The 19,913-nt window shown below is 45.2% G+C and overlaps 2 protein-coding genes across 2 annotated transcripts; both read right to left on the minus strand.

The window, feature by feature from the left end:
- Positions 1-399: 399 nt before the first annotated feature.
- On the minus strand, positions 400-2,460 carry LOC136488161 (uncharacterized). The gene is made up of 4 exons (XM_066485180.1): positions 2,171-2,460; positions 1,905-2,045; positions 1,711-1,804; positions 400-481 (listed from the first exon to the last, which is right to left on the minus strand). Exons 1-4 carry the CDS (start codon positions 2,373-2,375, stop codon positions 400-402), a joined length of 522 nt encoding a protein of 173 aa, XP_066341277.1. The 5' UTR covers positions 2,376-2,460.
- A 5,099-nt stretch (positions 2,461-7,559) lies between these two features.
- LOC136488162 (citrate-binding protein-like) lies at positions 7,560-19,667 on the minus strand. Its single transcript, XM_066485181.1, has 3 exons — positions 19,509-19,667; positions 19,096-19,390; positions 7,560-7,660 (listed from the first exon to the last, which is right to left on the minus strand). Exons 1-3 carry the CDS (start codon positions 19,626-19,628, stop codon positions 7,560-7,562), a joined length of 516 nt encoding a protein of 171 aa, XP_066341278.1. The 5' UTR covers positions 19,629-19,667.
- Between the last annotated feature and the right edge of the window lie 246 nt (positions 19,668-19,913).

Here is a 19,913-nt window from a genome sequence, read left to right on the forward strand (position 1 = left end):
TTACATAGGGCACATGGACAACACATGAAACCATCCCGCTTATTTGCCTCGGCCACACCTAAGAAATAGTGCACACCCTCAATAAAGTCTTGGGAGCGACGATCAGCATTGTACATCCAATGGCGTGACATAATCTGCATTACACGATAAATTATGAAAACCTTGAACATAATTAAGTATTTTATTACACAACATAGAAGACACACACACGGTTGATTAATTAACTAAGACTGGCTACAACGTAAGCAATCCCAACTATCACTAAACAAACTAAAACTACAATGCACTTCAGTAACATAATTATTTCGTGACCGTACGTAACTAAAACAGACAAATCATTCGTCTGTTGAATATCAATAAGCTTCTCCTGCTGGCTCACTGCCTCATCATCAGCAGCCGCTACCTCAAGCACACCCGAATTCTGCACGTATGTAGCATAATCTTCCTCCTAGTACCAACCATCGTATCCATTGCCATCCCACTGAAATTAAAGCCAAAAAATATTTAGTCAAAAATATTCAAGAAAAGCAGGTCAATTAGCCATAATAATCAAATGCGTAAGAAACTCACATCGCGATCCGGGCACTTGTAGAAAACACGACCCTTGTTGGGTCCCTGTCTCTTGACTCGGTACTCCATCACAATCTTCTGTTTACACTTGCCGCAGATAATGAGAGGGGGTTCTGGCCTCAGTCGTTTCGCAACCGAACGAGAGGCCGAGGATCCGGTACCAGTTGTCATCTACTTTCTATACTTATTTTTGCAAACTAGTGTAAATTTCACATTTTTAAAATAATATATTTAAACAAAACTAAAATTATTTATTTATCTAGCTAAACCATGAAATATGTACTATGTATAATAGTAAAATACCAAACTATCATGTGATTTTACTATTTTAAATCATCATGTGATTTTGAGCTAAAAATGACATAGAAATCATAATCAAATCCACCATACCAAGTTACTTTCTATACTTATTTTTGCAAACTATTGTAAATTTCTCATTTCTAAAGTAATATATAAAAAATATATTTATTTATCTAACTAAACCATGAAATGTACTACATATACTAGCAATACTAAACTATCAAGTGATTTTGATGAACTAATTTAACTTTTGTTTATCCAAACATATATGCAAATCATCATGTGATTTTGAGCTAAAAATGACATAAAATCATAATAAAGTCCTACATATAAAGTTACACATGCATCTACATCGCAAAATGAGATAAGCTACTGATAAAACATAAGAGGATTAAGTTTGTTACCTTCAAAATCGAAGAGCAACACCAATGGAGGGGGAGAGAGCAAGAACAACAGCAAGCTGAAGAACAGAGGCAGTAAGTTTGAATGGAATGGCTCGGGCTCGGGGAGGAAGAAATGAGCTGGTCTATAGGCCGGCATAATTAGTCCCAGTTAGGGGGCCAAACTGGGACTAAAGATTAATTTTTATTCCCGGGGCATCACCCAAACCGGGACTAAAAGCTTTAGTCCCGGCTGGTATTACTAATCGGGACTAAAGGTTTACATTTAGTCCTGGTTGGTAATACCAGCCGGGACTAAAGATCCCTGCCCCGCGGACGACCGTTGGACAGGAACCTTTAGTCCCGGTTCGTATTACCCACCGGGACTAAAGGGCAAAAAAATGCCGAGGCTAATGCTAAATTGAGACATCGTTCTAAAGTCTGTTCTCGAGTAGTGTGCATTTCCGATTTTTCCGTACACTCCTTTATGGTCACAGATGGCTCTTCTGCTGAGGTCTCTTCCATTAGCTTCTCATCCTCAATGATAACGACGTCTGAAAATTCAATACAAAAACAAAAGTTAAAAAAAATAGCTATAACGTGCAGCTGCTTCAGAAAATAAATGGAAACAGGCACACCATGTGCATGTCTCACCTTCATCTTGGTCTTGTTTCGGTGCGTCCACCTCGTTTAACTCTTCTTTATGAGGGTCAGAAGCCTCTTCCAACTCTTCCAGAGCATCACGTCGCTGGTAAGAAACCGGTGCACCCACAGTCTCTGCATGAGAGAAGACACCTGGTTCAGCAATCAAATTTGGCATCAACAAAAGCAGCACCAAAATTAGTTATCATTGATTGGGATAAAACACTCCGAAATTTAATAAATCTTTTTATCAACCGAAACAGAAGCGGAAGGGTGACCTTTCGAGAGACGCTCCTTGCTCGACCGCATGTGAGGGGCCTGACGGTGCCTGTTCCTGCCCGGCGGCGCCCGCGACTGGACTGCGGATCTAGCGGCGACGCGCACGGTGGCCCAACGGCACTCGTGACTGGCGGATCCGGCGGCGCTAGCAAGTGGTGGTCTGGCGGCAGCTCGGCCAGGACGACTGCCGACCGGCACGCACATGGCCCTCCCGTCCTGCGGCACCGCGCGATCGACACCGTCCCGGCCGGGGCCAGCCCGGTCCTTGCTTCCCAGATGTGGATCTTTCTAGGGGATGCCTGCGACATTGAGTGGCTTGGCGACGTCGTCAGTCTTGGAGGTCGTGAAGGCATCATAGTTTCCCTCCATCCTTCGCGTAGCAGCTTAGAAGTCGTCGCCGTTGATGCCGGCCTTGTAGTTGAAGGCGGCGGTGGCGCCTCAGCTAGGGTTTGGGAGGGAGCAGAGGACACACGTGGAGTAGGATGACGGCGTCCCCATGGCGGAAGTAGTAGGCGATGGAAACAGGGGACGGGGATCCTATTCTCATAGCTGGCTATGACGCAGTCCCACGCTGTGGCCTCGGAGAGTGGTGGCAAGGCGGCGGTGGAGCAGCGGCACAGGCGTGGATGCGGTGGGGGCTTAGCGGGCAGGACAGATTGGGCTTGTGTTGCTGCGTGATTGAGGGAATTGCGGAAAGCGTGGGATGCGGGGAGGAGCGAGGGCGCGGCGTCGACGTGCGGGGTGTGGACGCGTGAGAAGCCTGGATCCCACATCGGCCATAGGATTTAATTTAGACATTTTATTATACCTCGATTTTAATAAAGATGAATTCCTGCGGGTATTTTTCTAGCTGCATAATGGTTGGAAGCTCTCAGGGGGACATTTTCTAGAAAGACCTAGTATAATTTTGATTGGTCCATTATAGTAGAGATTAGCAAACAAGTAATAATATAACTACATATCAATCGTTTTGGTCAGTTGGTCACTATCACCATCCATATTTTATATTAGACTTCAGCATCGCTACGTATCAACCCAACATTTTTATTAACATACATTGACGTTGTCACTGCACCTGGACGCGGGACATGCCGGTCGGGACGTAGCGGATGATCTGATACTGGTGGAGCTCGTCGCCTCGCTCCTAGTCATTCAGACAGTTGGAGCCCTGGCAATAATGGGCCTATGTCTCTTGTGCATGTTGCTGCTGCTTCCTCGGAGGACAAAGCCCCCATATCGTCTGTCTTCGCCTGTGCGTAGCTGTGGGTCGCCGCATGTTGATGGGCTGGCTTCGGATCCTTAAGGAGACAATGGCACATTAAGCGCTCTGCAGTGTTTCGAGCAGTGTTTCGTTGAGGCCTTCAAGCGTCCGCTTCAGCAGCCGCTGATTGCGTCCCCGCCTAGGCTGCACATCACTAAGGATCTCAATGCTATGACATCGTTCCCAAGCGCAGCGCCCTTTTAGCTGCTAAAAACAAGCTCAAAGCACCGAAGCCAGAGGCACAGGCAAGAAAGGTGCTCATGAAAATGCTAGGGCTTCTAGTCGAGACGACGAAGCCTGATGAGGCGTCCTTTGAAGAATTTCAGCAAACCTATGCCCCGCTGCTGTCCCCTAATAGCTGGGAAGCCATGCGGGTACTCTTTCCTGGAGGCGCTGACGTTGCCGTCCAGTGACGGACGTCTCGAGTAGGCCAAGCGGACCCAATGCTTTGCCATGTTGTATCCACGGTCGTAATGTACTGCCGTAGAGTCCTTCGTATGTGTTGTATCTGTTAGGCTCTAGCTCTAGCTTGTAGACACTCTTGTTTGTTCCTGAATGCTAGCGTCTTTGCCAACGGGTTTGAAAACAACTAGAAACTTGTCAATGTCGTGTAACTTTGAAACTTTTTTGTCCACGTGAAAAAATAGGCTACGGCTTGATTGTGAAAAAGAAAAACATGAATACGGACGTTAATTTCCACGTCATTTGTGGTGGTGTGGTGTGACTTCTGAGTGCGACCACGTTATTATTAACGATAGTATATTGCCCGTGCTAACGCTACGGTGACATCTAAAAAAATATAAATCATAAAACTAAAATTAATCGTAATACTAAAAAATAAATCAACTATGAAAGAAACACAAATTCATTGTCTCGCAAAGAATGGTCATTTCTCACACAGAAAAAAATAAACATGCCCACAAAACGCTTTAGTGTCAGGTGCACCTGTTTTAGCGTTATGACAGTCATCATAGCTGTCAGATACATCTCAGATCCTGAATACATGTCAGACACCAATTCATTACACGTAAAAAATTGAACTTGTTAATTTATTAATACATTTCTGGTAGCATTTGGCTACAGCCGTCAGAAAAATCTTCAAGAATTTCCTAGAACATCGAGGTAGATACAGACCGGTTGCCTCCATTCAGACTTGATCATGCATCTTTTAAATCCTGCAACATGGGCAACAAAACCAATTTGGATAAATTTCTTAATAGTGGAGTATTGCCCACAGAAGCAATTGCACATTGGCAAGTATTACTGTATTAATCATGATATGTGTTAAACAAATTGGTGGGACTGGCTGAAATTGGTACTGGCGCTGAAACTAAAACTGAAGCACGCAATCAGATAAATATATAGCAGTGCCAAAACTGAAACTGACGCTGGCTCAAGGAGACAATACAGGGTGGTAGCATAGCCTCCAAATAGACTCAACACAAGCATAGATGATGACTGAAAGGGAAATGGTGGATAACGCTAACACCTAGCAGGCTGGCCCTGCAAATTTGCATTGCCTGGACAAGCATAACAGACAAGAGGATATACTCGGAACACATATGATGGATTAGGTAGGATTAAGCACAAGAATGGTAGCTACTGCTTAGATCAGGAATTCAAGTGTGGTTTAGTTAAAAAAGGAAGGTCAACAAAGATTACCTGATCAGCATATCTCCCAAGCTAACCGGTACAACCTGCACAAAGCAAAATGACAGTATATTATCAGATGGAGAACAAGGGGGCAAAAGAAGAAATCAGCTGTTGTCAGGCTTTCTTTCAAGAGGCAATCTTTAGATGGAGAACAAACTGCCGAAATATGTATATTTCACTCAGATGTGTAAAATATTCATTAGATTAAAGAGCAGCAAAAAAGTACTCTAGACACTTCTAAATACTGTGCTAAATACTGTTATGTGATGAAAAAAAAACTCAGATATGTGAAATATTCATTTGCAGTCGGGCTTCTGGAAGGCATATAAGAGATGGAAATAACTGGAAGCATTGTTGTTTGAATTCCACTGTGTGCACTATGATGAAAGTTGACTAAATTGAAATCCCAATGAAATACGGGATGGGAGTAACAGCTTAAAGGTTTGAAGCCAATGATTGAGAAGCATGTAAGTGACAATGCTTAAATGGAGTATGCAGTAAAAAAACACATCATCGTGTACAGTTTTCTACAAGAAGAGCAAGAGTTATATGTAATATATAGAACGTTTAAGGACGCAGAGACTCACATGAGGATCAATTTCCATTAGTCTCTGCTCCAATCTTTGTATTCTAGAAATAAGTGCAGCTTCAACAACCTGAACACATGGAAATCATGATGAAAGATCAGTTCATATTTCCAACCGACATTTTAAATTTACATGAAAATGCAACATTTTCTTAAAAGTAAATTGCCCGTGCTAACGCTACGATGGTGTCAAGAAAAAATAAATCATAAAACTAAAATAAATCATGCTTAAAATAAATAAATCATAAAACTAAAATATGTCATGCAATCGGCGGGGAAGGCCTCGACGATGGCTGATTTCTCCTAAAGTTTGGTGACTCCTCCATGACTGCAAAGATGATAAGAGAAACCTCATAATGCCCAAAGTTCATATAGATAAGCTGCTCCACTATGTATATAGCCAGAATGAGCCAACAAAAATCTCCAACCTTCTATGATTTTTTTTATTTTTCTAAAATTAAAAGTACTCAATGTACTCAGTAGCTAGAATAGAAAAGCTGTAGAAATAATTTTGCTTCATACCTGATCTTGATCATACATTCTGATATCTTTGACGATAAACTTTAGACCAAATCATGAAAGAACGGTTGTCTGAATAGTTTATACTTTAAAAAGATGGATACTTATTGAGTCAATAAAAACATGTTTACCAACCATAAGATCATCATAGAGTCCCGCAATTGGATTGGCAGCTGCAAGAACTGAAGTCCTCGAATTGTGTCCTGTTGGAATGCCAGCTTTGGTAATAGATATTGTCTGATGCTCTATGGCCTCGTGAATTGCAACTCTGGAATAGCATAAGAAAACGGGGACTGTGTTAATGTGGTTTCGAGAGCAGACCAAAAAAAGGAGATGTAGTATGTTTATTCTAGTTTCACCAAACATATAAATTGATTGATGCCTACCTGTCTTCAGGTCTCATCTTGTCAAAGTCATCAATACAAACTATTTTCATCTATCCGATGAAATAGGTATCTCTTACCAGCACAGTAGCCTAAAATAATTCGCTGATCTAAACTTTTCGAGATGTAAAAAAACACGCCTTTAAGGTAAACTAAGACGGATGGAGTGGAAGAGCAAACCCTAACCTTCGAAACGATCTCATGGATAGGAAGCGGGGTTCCTGGTGACCGGCCGCGTGAAACCGGAGGCCGCTGAGGACAGGAACCGGGGCAAGGGTCGCCCCCACGACTGCGTTGCATGAGGCCTCCCATGGATCCGGAACGTGAGCGCGAGAAGCCTTCTCCTCGCCATGGCAGCTCGAGCCGGCGGTCCTGGGCACGCGGCCGGCGACGACCTCAGCTCGCCGTGGCCCCGCGCCCACGGCTGGGGTGCGCCCTCGGCTGGCACCCCTCGTGGCTGCCCCGCTTCCCGGCTCTGTATGCGAGTGAGAGAGAGGGAAGGATTCGGAGGAGTCGCTGTCATGGCTGGAACTAGAAGACAGGGCGAGGAAGCAATGGATTGTGTTTCAATTTGTTTTTCCTGGAGAAAAAAACACTCCCATGAGGGATCGAACCGCCGCCGCTGGGCGTGGGCGTGGGTACCGGGGGCGGAGGGAGGACGCGGGCGGGCGGTAGGGATGCGTGGGGGTTGACACTGCACATACATTGAACATCAACCATTGGATATGGTTGAGTAAGGAGAGAGAATGAAAGAGAGATGATCTGGTGCGTACGTTTCTATAATGGTGAATCTCTGGGTGCATTTAGTGGTGTGGGTGTAGTTAAGATCATCTCTGTGGAGAGGGTAATTGTTGGGTGGACGTAGAATAATTTGAACTAATGTATTATAGGGGTAGAGATAGAGATGTGTACAATACGAAAGACGAAACGGAGAGCTGCTGCTACTAGCGGGTGGCCACATTCTGGATCGAAGCAACCTAGCCAGCTCAACACTTGGAGAAGACCTTGACGTCCCTCCACCACGACTCCATGAGGTACGACATGCCGTTCTTGGTCTGCCCGTACACGCCGAACTTGAAGTAGTGCGACACTACGCCAGATTTGCACATCACTGCCGGATTTGTGAGAACCGGCAGTGACGTACTTTCACTGCCGGTTATGAGCTTGAAAATGAAAAAATGATTGGTGCTGGGCTAAAACCGATAGTGAAGGATCACATCACTGCCGGTTTGTGTCTTGAACCGGCAGTGTTTTGGCGGGCACTCATTACTGCCGGTTTAAACCAAGAGCCGACAGTGATTGGGCACTATCACTGTCGGTTCTAGCCAAGAGCCGATGGTGATAAGCCTACAACACAAAAAGGCTGCAACCGTCATCTTCTTCCTCCCCTCTTCCATCCCGAGAACAGAGGCACGCTTTTGGGCCCTTCCCTCCATTGTTGCGGCTGCTCTTCACCATGAAGCTAGTGCTTGGATTTTGAAGAATGGCTTGATCTTTTTGCTTTAAGGTTAGTAACAAACATCCACTCCTTTGATTTTGTTGCTTAATTAGCTTCGTTTTGATGGCTATATTGCTTGATTCTCATTCTAGTTCTTTCTCCATTCTAGAGAGCACTTTTCCGATTGGACATTTGTGCAAGGCTTAAATTGTGGTGAATCCATCATCCAAAAGGTTGGTGTCTATGAACGCATTTAAATTCCTAGCTAATTATTCCATGGTGGTCAAGATCATCATTGTTAGTATGTGATGCTATATTTAGTTCTTAGAAGTAGAGTAGAATAGTTGTTCTTCAATATTGTGCAATAATTGTTTTTACTACGATTTTCAATTTACAGGGCCGGGGCTACCAATTTTAATTTTTCAATAATTAGTGTACAATAATGTTTTCCAAAAATGGTACTTTCGAGCTACAATTGTTGTTCATAAAGCTCGATTTCTTATTAATTCTTTGTAATTACTGTCTCAGTATTTTTTTGTGCAGAGATGGATCGAGAGTGGATGCATCTGTCCCGAACGGATAAGCGGTACATGCATGGCGTCAGCCAGTTTATCACCGATGCCAAAGCCCATGCTGGGAATGGGAACCCTGTCTTCTGCCCATGCAAAGATTGCAAGAATCATAAGAACTTTCGTCAAATTGAGTCTATACGATCACACTTGATTACCAAGGGGTTCATACCAAACTATACGATATGGACTATGCATGGCGAGGTTGGTGTGAATGTTCTGCGGGAAAACGATGATGATGTGGACATGCCTGACGTAGCCATCCACGATGCTGACGAGGAACCCGGTGTCAACACGGAACCTATGGCCATAGTTAATAATATGTTTAGGAACACGCTAGCTGACGACACCAAGGATAACGATGGCATTTCTCAGCTGCTACGTAATGTAGAGACCGGATGTCTTAGTGAAAGATAGCTGAGAAAGCTAGAGAAAATGAGACAAGATGGCAAAACACCATTGTATAGGAATTGTCCAATAAGCAAACTGGAAGCCGACATCATGCTGTTAGAGTTCAAATCGACAAACGGATTGAGCGATAAAGGCTTCGATCAGTTGTTAGCTATAATAAGGAAAATGCTCCCAGAAAAAAAAACGAGTTGCTAGAAAAGACATACTTGTCCAAGCAAATGATCTGTCCCGTCGGCCTCAAGGTTGAAAAAATCCACGCATGTTCCAATGATTGCATATTGTACCATGGAGAAAAATACAAAGACTTGGACAAGTGCCCCAAGTGTGAAACTCCACGGTATAAGGAAGGACCGTCAGATGAGGGTACCAAGACCAGAGGAGGTCCCGTAAAGGTCGTTTGGTATTTCCCTATAGCTCCCCGGGTGCATAGGCTATTTGCATGTGCAAAGTCAGCCAAGCTGTTGCGCTGGCATGGCGAAGAGCGTAAGAAAGATACAATGATGAGGCACCCCGCCGATGGGCATGACAGGAGGAAATATACATTCCGGTGTCGTATTTGTCTCAAAATTTTTCTCAGGCTTGCACGTGCCACGTGTGAAGTAAACACCAAGTTTTGGATTTTCCGGAGATGGTTTGCTACTTTCTGAGGTTTAATTGAATTTCCGCGCGACGAGACCGTTTAATTATAGGTTGAACTGAGTCTACCCACGAAAAGATTCGGAATGGTGCCAAACTTTTACACAGTCTCTAATGTGCCCTAGGGATAAGAATTTTATGAGGGTGGATGAAAAAATCTATTGGGTCCAAGATGAAATTCACCCTCTTTTTATCTCATTGGGCACTTGGAAAAATATAATAAATAAAAAATGATCAGAAAAACCTAAGATCCTGTGTGGGGTCTTAATTTGGGTGTACAAGCTTGCCAAAAAAATTTCAAGCCATTTCGACATAGGCGATGTATACATGCTTCACGGAGGTACATGTGCCCTTTCATCGAACCATGACTATACACATATGTTATCAAGGTTTCTGTGGTTCATATGCATTCCGGTGTCGTATTGGTCTTAAACTTTTTCTCAGGCTTGCACGTGCCACGTGTGAAGGAAACACCAAGTTTTGGATTTTCCGAAGATGGTTTGCTACTTTGTGAGGTTTAATTGAATTTCCACGCGACGAGACCATTTAATTATAGGTTGAACTGAGTCTACCCACGAAAAGATCTGGAATGGTGCCAAACTTTTACACAGGCTCTAATGTGCCCTAGGGATAAGAATTTTGTGAAGGTGGATAAAAAAATCTATTGGGTCCAATATGAAATTCACCCTCTTTTGTCTCATTGGGCACAGAGAAAAATATAATAAATAAAAAAATGATCATAAAAACCTAAGATCCTGTGTGGGGTCTTAATTTAGGTGTACAAGTTTGCTAAAAAAATTTCAAGTCATTTCAACATAGGCGGTATATACATACTTCACGGAGGTACATGTGCCCTTTCATCGAACCATGACTATACACATAGGTTATCAAGGTTTCTGTGGTTCATATGCATTCCGGTGTCGTATTGGTCTCAAACTTTTTCTTAGGCTTGCACGTGCCACGTGTGAAGGAAACACCAAGTTTTGGATTTTCCGGAGATGGTTTGCTACTTTCTGAGGTTTAATTGAATTTCCGCGCGACGATACCGTTTAATTATAGGTTGAACTGAGTCTAACCACGAAAAGATCTGGAATGGTGCTAAACTTTTACACAGGCTCTAATGTGCCCTAGGGATAAGAATTTTATGGAGGTGGATAAAAAAATCTATTGGGTCCAAGATGAAATTCACCCTCTTTTGTCTCATTGGGCACAGAGAAAAATATAATAAATAAAAAAAATGGTCAGAAAAACCTAAGATCCTGTGTGGGGTCTTAATTTGGGTGTACAAGCTTGTCAAAAAAATTTCAAGCCATTTCGACATAGGAATACATATGCTTCTATTTATTCAGTATGTAAAATAATTTTTTTTAATATATATAAACATCACTGTCGGTTTCAATAAACCGGCAGTGATGAGAAAAAACCGATAGTGATGCTTGTTATCACTGTCGGTTGATTTTGAAAACCAGCAGTGATATATAAAAAATTAAAAAATAATTGTGCCAGCCCTCGGGTTTGAGCTCGGGTCTCGGACTACAGAGTTCAGACACTTAACCGCTGCGATAGTATAGGATGTGTGTCTTGTTTATTTATTTTGTCTTTTTGACCTTTACACCGCTTAATAAATAATAAAATTATACCAAAAAAATTGGGGTGCCCGGGATTCGAACACGGGTATCGAGGGCTAAGTTGCGGGGTCTTAACCGTTGTGCCACTAGGAGGTAATCGAAAGGAGATGAAAAGATAATGTATTTATGCTGTAATCGCTACACTGAAATCACTACCGGTTTAAAGAATGGCTCGGCAGTGATTTACCCCCATCACTGCCAGAACACAGACATGCTGCAACACGGCATTTCTCAGCACCAAGGTGAAGATGATCAAATAAAGGATTCGACGACATAGATTAATAACTAGTAAATTTTTGAGCACCAGTAAATTATTACATTGTCCCAAGACATAGATTAATCAATAGTGCTACTAATTATTGCCGGTGCTGCCTGCGTCGTCGTCCCCCTGCTGCCGGTGCTCCACTTCGCGCTTCTTTCGCTCAGCCCTGCGCCGGCGCCGTTCCGCATCCATCGCGAGACGCCGCTCGGTCTCCTGCTCCTGGCGGCCGCGACGCTCCTCCTCCTCCTGGCGGTGGCGCTCCTCTTCCTCGCGGCGACGCTCCTCCTCCTTGGAGATCTCGACGATGCACTTCAGGATGCAGTCGTCGGTCTCCTTCTGTGTGATGGCGCGGAGGGGTGCTGGTCCTCCTCCTCCTTCCGAGCCGTCTCCAACAAGTTGAAGATGACGTCCTCCACCGGAAGAGGTTCCGGTTCCTCCTCCGATGCGGTCTCACGGTCCAGATCGTCCTCGAGGTTCGCCTCGAGGTCCAATTCGGACGACGGCGTCGGTGGAGGCGTCGGGGGGCGACGTGAGGACGACGTGTTCAGCATCGCCCATGTTGTCTTCAAGCGGCGAGGCATTGTGGCGGCGGGTGGTCGTCGAGGGCCGGAGCGAGGTGTGCGTGGGAAGGGTGTGCTTCGCTTTCTTGACACGTGGTGGTGCAATGGCGGCCGACTGCGTGCATGGTGGCCTGGCTTATATAGGCGTGTCTGTGGGTGGAACTGATCACGGTGCAATAACTCCCACTCCTCGGAAGACGGAGCACGCCTACGTTGGGAACGCCATTGAACCGCCATTGCGCATGCGTTGGGAAGACGGAGCATGCGCGCCTGCGTTTGGGAATCGGCGCGAGCAGCATGGCCGAGGAGTAAACGCGGCGTCTCTTCATGGGGAACTGAAGGGCCGCGACCAGTCCAAGGACGGCGTCTCTTTGTGGGGACTCCTCGGTAAACAGCGGCTCTTCAATCTTCATGGGAACCGCGCGACCAGCGTGGTCGGGGAGTTGAAGGGCCTACGCGCAAAGCAGGGATAGATAATCACTCAAAGGAATAAATTCCTTCAAACTCTCCAAAATCAGGTAATAGCTCAATGGTTTGTCTGCTGCTCTGGAACTTGTAGGCTTCGGTTCAAATCAGGGATGCAACACAATTTTTTTGCATTTTCCTTCAATTTATATTCCTGCATCACTGCCGGTTTAAAGAATGGCCCGGCAGTGATGTACCCATAACACTGTCGGTTCCTAGTTACAACCGGCAGTGATGGGGCACATCACTGCCGGTTCTAGTTAGAACCGGCAGTGATGAGATCTGGTATAAAAGGCCGCCACGGGTTGAAATTATCCAAATTTCAACCTCGCGCCAACCGTTCCCTGCGCTCCTCTTCTTCGACGCCAACGCCCATGCACCGCCCCACGCCGGAGCACCCGTCCATCGCCCCCTGCGCCGCCGTTCCCAGCCCCGCGCTCCTCTTCTTCGATGTCGAGGCCCGTGCACCGCCCCACGCCGGAGCAACCGTCCACCGCTCCCCGCGCCGCCGTTCCCAGCCCCACGCTCCTCTTCTTCGATGCCGACGCCCGTGCACTGCCCCACGCCGGAGCACTCTCCACGCCATCCACCGCCCGACGCCGGAGCACCGCCGAGGCCTTCAGGAGCGCCCGCGGACAGCTGCTTTACCACCCACACGGTGAGTGCGTGGCTCACTGCCCGCTAAGTGTTAGATGAAATGCCCGCTAAGTGTTCTGTTTGTGTAAGAGTTAGATAAGAATTTCTGGCTGATTTGTCCCACAACTGCTTACTTGAATCAGTAGAGGCTTTTCATTTACCAAGTACTACAACTTATTGTTTGATATGATAATTTACTTGCAATAATTTATGTTACTACTACTTTATTGCAATGCTAGCATACAGTTTGATCATGAATGTCTAGTCTGTAGTGCCACCGATGCTCAATGTTTTTGGATGTGAGGATGTAGTATATATATTTTAGACCTATAGAACTAATTTTTTTTAAATAGTTTTAAAGATGAAGAATGTATGCAACTCTAATATTTTGATAGGGTCCTACTTTATTTGACTGGTCATGTTGGTTAATTACAATGACTTGCCTATTTCCTTTCTGTTGTAGATGTTTTGCTTTGAACTTTCATCTAATATTTTCTTATATATACTACAAGAAATTATTTATTTCTTGTATAAGTTTTAGTATATTTTAAAAATAATGCTATTTTCAGAGACCTGTTGTCACAGTCTTAGACCGCCAAATTACACTATAGCAATATTTGATTGTTTGGGGATTTAATCTTAGGGGGAATGTATAGCATGCTTAAAAAAAGGCATCTATAGATGTTTGTTCTAGAAAAAAAGTTAAAAACAACTTTTAAAATTGGCTCGACAGCAGCAGCAAGTATGATTACTAAACCACATTGATCTCCGAATAATAAATAGTCCAATTATTGAGGTAATTTTTTATCATGTCAAGGATAAAGAACATTAAATAGAATTAGTTTGGCCATATAACTTGAATAATAACTCTTGTTCAGTGAGTTACCATTACCACTTACCGCATGCCTAATTTACTTAAATGTATAGGCAACCATGGCATGGTATGTAGTGCATGTTGGTCACATGTCTGGGATTTATCGAACCTGGGAAGATTGCTATGCTCAAGTCAAACGCTACCCTAGTAATTTGCACAAAAAATACAACACAGAAGCTGAAGCTTTAAGGGCCTACTATAGTCATCCGGCCTACCTTGCAAACTATGGGCAATCGGCCTACTATGGTCCAATGAATGCAAACCATGGCCATCCGCTGGCACTGGATATCGAAGAGAAGCCACCCGCCGGAGATGTGAAGATTAGGAGACTTGCTCATTGGTCTTGGAAAGATGTCATGCTTTTATTTATGGCTATGGTCATCGCTTTTCTTATTTGGAAGTTGATGTAGGCTTAGTTTCGTAGAAGAGTAGGTGGACTTTGTTGTATGTGGTCAATCAAACAATGAATTTGTTCTAGGTGAACATATGCTATTATTTGACTTTGTTGTATGTGGACTTATTATTAGACTTTGCATTAAACATATTATATATATATGAACATATGCTATTAGTAGTTGTCCGCGGCCAAAACTAACCACGATCGTGTCACAGCCATGACTCATCGTCGCCTGTTATCCCGTCGCCGAAGAACTGACCGGCAACAAGAAGCGGTAGATATCGCTGGGACGGGAGAGCCGCATGATCCGACAAACGATGACGGTGTCAATCAGGTCGATGAGAACGAGCAGCCATGGACCCCGTCTGGCCTGCTCGATCTGGGTCAAAATGACCAAGATGGCCAGGTAACTTTGGTATCATGTCACTATGTAGCCACACACGCTAATCAATTGAGAGGGTCATAGCTTACTTGGTGTCTCTAGCAGGAGCCAGAGGGTTCGGGTAGCAGGAAGGCCAGATCCAAGCGAGGCGTGTCAAAGGTTCCTATTGGTAGGAATGCACACTGGCACATTACTAAGTTCGATGAATTCGGGGATCCACTCTCACCGCCTATAGCTTTGACCAAATACAAGACCATCCTCGGGTTACTTGTTAGGGACTTCATCCCGATTAAGTACAGGAAGTGGATTGGGAAAGATGATGACCGGTGGAGGGTTCCCGAAAGCGAGAAGGATTACATATGGGATGTCAAGATCCTAGAGTATTTCACTTTCCCAGCCGAGTATGACAGGGAGTTAGTCAAGAAAAAAGCAAAAGAAATCATGGGAACATGCTTCAAGAATTTCAAGGGGACATTGTACAAGAATTTTGTCCTCCAAAATAAAGAGCCAGATTTCGATGGTGGACAGTTTAGCAAGCAGAAGGACTTTTGGCAGGCTTTCAAGGAATACAGGTTATCTGAGGACTACTTAGAACTAAGCAGGAAGAATAAGGAGAATTCGCAGAAAGCGACGAATCCTCATCATCTCGGCTCTCGTGGCTACGCCAAAAAGATGCCAGAATTTAAAGCAGAACTTCAAAAGATGGATCGCCTTGCTGAGGAAGGTGTTCAGGTTGAGACCACCGATTGGGAGCCTAGATCGATAATATACTGTATGGGGAGGAATGTACGGCACACCGAGGATGGGAGCTTTAGCTCCTCAAATGTACCCATGAGCGAACTCATCCAGAGGATCTCCCAGGTAACTGAGGAGGTGAGGCAAGGGACTCGCACTTCTAATAGGGAGAAAGACGTGCTCACCCAAGCACTCGGAACCAAGGAGCACCCTGGTCGCACTAGAGGAACCGGTGTTGTTCCTTGGAAACTAGCATTCCCCTAAGAATCTAACACTTACCGGAGCCGCTCGAGGGGTAGAGAGGAACATGAGGCAGAGTATTTGAGGAGACTAAAAGAGATGGAAGACAGAATGGAAGCACGAATTGAGGCGACCGTTGAAGCGCGAGTCGAGCAAATTTTACTGTCCAAGGGGTCAGCAGTACCACAAAACCCTACTCCTACTGCCTTTAGCCCACAGTTTAGGGGTCGCAGTAGCTGTGGATCGACCCCGCTCGACGAAGAAGAGGCAAATGTGCCTCATCCGGTGGACGACATCACTGAACCCGTCAATGTCATGTTGTACATTCATCGGGAATGGACAAAGGACAAGGTGGCGCTCGGCCAGGCCTGGCCTGTGGGAGACGGGACAATTAATGGCCACCCAATTCCACTGGGGTATGCTCGCGTCACCATTGACAGCATACTTGATAAGAAGTATAGCAAGATACCCATTGAGTACCCCGTAGCGGAAGACACGCCGAAACTTGGTCATAACAAGGGCTCTCAAGTGGCCTGGCGCAAGCGCTTCATTAAGCTTGACCACCAATTGTCCTCTGATGATGAGGACAACTACGAGTCTTCGCCCACCTGCGATGATAACTCACCATCTCCCAACAGAGATCACTCCCCTCCTCATCCAGAGCCATCACCCCCGAGAAGACAGAGGTCTCCTTCTATTCCTCCTCGTCCGACTCTATCTTCATCAGCCCCGAGAAAAGAGACTCCTCCTCCTCCTCCTCTGACTCCTCGTCCGACTCCATCTTCATCAGCGCTGGGAAAACAGAATTCTCATCGTCATCCTCCTCCTCCTCCAGCTCAGCCCAAAATAAGATCAAGGACATCCTCACAGTCGCAGAAAAGGTCCTTGGATTCGGTCGCTAATGCTCCCAAAGTGGACCAACAGAAAAGAAAAAGGCCGTTCAGTGGCAACGTTACCTCCTTGATGGAAGAAAAATTTACAACACACGTCAAGAAGGAAGATTGTATTAGTTTCTTCAATCTCTGTGCCTCATTGCCTTCGTTTATGTTGAAGTCCGAATTCGAAAGGCAAACACAGAATAAATACGCTACAACAAGAGACAAAGAAATACTCAATAAAGATTTAAGGAACATACATAAGTACGTCGAAGACAACCCAGGATTAACCATGGAAGAGGCCGCGACCATCTATTATGATGTACAAGGGATGGCAACACCAGCAATCAAGTATGTAAGGGGCAATTTTTTGGTTCACGATCATGAGTATAAAAATCTAGCAACATATATGCGCCATTTACATGAATATTACATGGCTCAAACAACAGAGACGGACAACTTTTGTTTTGAGGTTATTATCCGTTCGCCACATGTTTTCAATTATCCTGAAGAAGAGAAGTTTGATGTCGAGTGGGAGTGCTTGTTCCAGCTATACCAGAAACGTGATCTCGATGTTCAACTATTGACGCTGTGGACTATGTAAGTACCCTACACGCACGATATTACAATTAACTACTCTCTCGATACACAAATTGTTAACTTTTGAGCACTTCCCATGATTTTATGTAGGTGTATAGCAAAATTTTACATTCTAAAAAGCAAATGGGATTACATAGGCTTCTTGGACCCCATGCGAGTCAATGAGAGGACATGTCTAGGCCTCTATAGATGTGATGTGGAAGACCTGAAACAGAGATTGATTGTTGTTTTCGATGAATTCACGATGAAGAAGAAAACCCACAAACTTCTAGCCTACAACTGCGAGTATGTGTTCTCGGCTTTTAATTTTATGCTTCTTTTTTATTAAGATTATTCGATAATTAGGATTCTGTGATTGCAGCAACCATTTCGTCTTCATTTGTGTTAATCTTGCCAAAAATCTGCTCTAGGTGTGGGACTCGAAGAAAAAATCATTTCATCATCTGGATGCACTGGTGTCAGTGCTGAATTAGTAAGCGATCCTAATAACATATTATTTTCTAATCACACATACCCGCTTTCTAATGTTTCTCCTTTTAATGTTGCTCAGTGTCCGAAGAAGCCATATCGGTGGGAAGCCGGTCCCATTCAAGGTTGTCGAAATGGAGGGGAAGTACCTATCACAGCCGGCGGAAAACAATGAATGCGGGTTTTATGTAATGTGGGCAATGCTTCGCTACATCGGTGGAAAATCGGAAGAAGCCGATAAGTTGGTGTGTATAATCCCCATTTTATTTATGTCTGTTAATAATTCAACAAAATAATTTACTGTTCCTCTTTGGATATCATCTTTTTTGAACGACAGCGCAAGAAATTTAAGCACGAAAGGCTGCTAGAGATGGAGATCGTCGTACTACAATCGGAGCTGTCAAAATTCATCTTAGCCGAGGTATTGAAAAAAGATGGACTATTTTCCATTACACAATCCGTGAAGTACAAGGACCAGTATGGCCCGGCTCGCTAGATTATTATAAGAAGTCTGAGAACATTTTTTTGTTTTGAGGGATCAAGATCTAGATATAACATTTGAACTGTAACTGTAACATTTGTAATGTTTAATATTTATGGACATATCGTCTACGTAGCGTATATAAAGCGAAACTCGATCCCACAAAAAATATAAATTAAAAAAAATTATAAAACAAAAAATGCGAATGGGCCATCACCGCCAGTTAGCAACAAACCGGCAGTGTTGTCGTAACCATCACTGTCGGTTAGAGCCATGAACCAACAGGGTTGGACTGCTCAACACTGCCGGCTTGAGCCATGAACCGACAGTGTTCTCTTGCTCGACACTGCCGGTTTGAGCCATGAACCAACAATGTTGGACTGCTCAACACTGCCGGCTTGAGCCATGAACCGACAGTGTTCTCTTGCTCCGCACTGCCGGTTTGAGCCATGAACCGACAGTGTTGTCTTGATCAACACTGCCTACTTCAGCCATCAACCGACAGTGTTGGTTTGCTCAACACTGCCGGCTTGGGTCAAGAACCGACAGTGTTATCTTGATCAACACTGCCGGATTGAGCCATAATCTGACAGTGTTGGCTTGATCTACACTGCCGGTTTGGGCAAGAACCGACACCCTTGAAGCAAACGTCAGTGTCGGTGGGGACTACAAACCGGCAGTGTTATTCAACTAGACACTGTCGGGTGGAGCTACGAACCGACACTATTGTCTATAGACCAATGTCGGTTTTTAAGAACCGACAGTGATGTCAACCTCACATCACTGCCGGTATGCCACTGTCGGTTCAAAATCCGGCAATGAAGGGGGTTTTTGAACTGGCAGTGATGTACAGATCCGGGGTAGTGCGAGTCCCCGCCGTGGCCGGGCACGGTCAGGCGGTGCTGGCCGTCCACAAACACCGTCATGTTGGACGCTGCGACATCGTGGACCACGTTGAGGCGGAACCACCTGTCGTAGATGCCGGCGTCAACGACCCTCGTGTCATCGTGGTAGTAAGTGAGGTTGCCGTCGTAGACGTGCAGCATCAGCGTCGTCGCGTGCTCCGCCGCGCCGAAGATCTGCATCACCGACGCGCCCGACGTGCCGTACGGGATGTACCCATAGCCCTCGAACTGCCACACCCCGGAGCTGTAGATCAGCTGCGCCACCGACGGCGATGGCCGTGATCGGAGAAGAATCGATTAGGAAACTCTTATTAGTAGTGCACAAGTCACATCAGATCTTGATCTAGCATTCTTGGCCTAGCGTTACTGTTACCTCGATCTTGGTCTCTGTGCGGGGGCCGCCGGGGTGGGCGGTGGTGATGGGATGGTCGGTGGCGTAGACCCACATCCGCCGCACGCCATCGACGAACTCGTACCGCTCGGGCAGCGGCATGTCGTAGGGTTTCTGCACCTTGAACAGCGCCTCAGGCAGCTCCACAGCGGTGAAGCCCTCGATCAGCAGGTCCTCGCCTCGAGCCGAACGCAACAGGGCGCACGACGTGGACACCAGCAGCAGCTGCAACACGAGCAATGGCGGCGAGGCCAGATGCAGGAACGGAGCGCCCAAGCCACGAGCCATAGAAACTGCTGCACTGAACCTTAGCTTCTCTCTGACGCACGCACACAAAGTCACAAACACACCCTTTCAGTGGCTCTGCCGCTGTGGCTATATATCCTG

This window comes from Miscanthus floridulus, chromosome 10 (assembly GCF_019320115.1).
Source record: "Miscanthus floridulus cultivar M001 chromosome 10, ASM1932011v1, whole genome shotgun sequence".
NCBI classification, from domain to species: Eukaryota; Viridiplantae; Streptophyta; class Magnoliopsida; order Poales; family Poaceae; genus Miscanthus; species Miscanthus floridulus.

What these genes read in the sequence shown, in the direction of transcription:
- LOC136488161 (XM_066485180.1), bottom strand. Translation starts at nt 2,375, where the DNA reads ATGTGCGTGCCGGTCGGCAGTCGTCCTGGCCGAGCTGCCGCCAGACCA. An exon ending in CAAGGAGCGTCTCTCGAAAG is followed by an intron (nt 2,046 to 2,170) that starts GTCACCCTTCCG and finishes TTGCTGAACCAG; the next exon opens with GTGTCTTCTCTCATGCAGAG. An exon ending in GAAACAAGACCAAGATGAAG is followed by an intron (nt 1,805 to 1,904) that starts GTGAGACATGCA and finishes TTGAATTTTCAG; the next exon opens with ACGTCGTTATCATTGAGGAT.
- LOC136488162 (XM_066485181.1), bottom strand. Translation starts at nt 19,628, where the DNA reads ATGCCGCTGCCCGAGCGGTACGAGTTCGTCGATGGCGTGCGGCGGATG. An exon ending in GCACAGAGACCAAGATCGAG is followed by an intron (nt 19,391 to 19,508) that starts GTAACAGTAACG and finishes TCGGTGGCGCAG; the next exon opens with CTGATCTACAGCTCCGGGGT. An exon ending in CGGCCACGGCGGGGACTCGC is followed by an intron (nt 7,661 to 19,095) that starts ACTACCCCGGAT and finishes CTGGCGTAGTGT; the next exon opens with CGCACTACTTCAAGTTCGGC.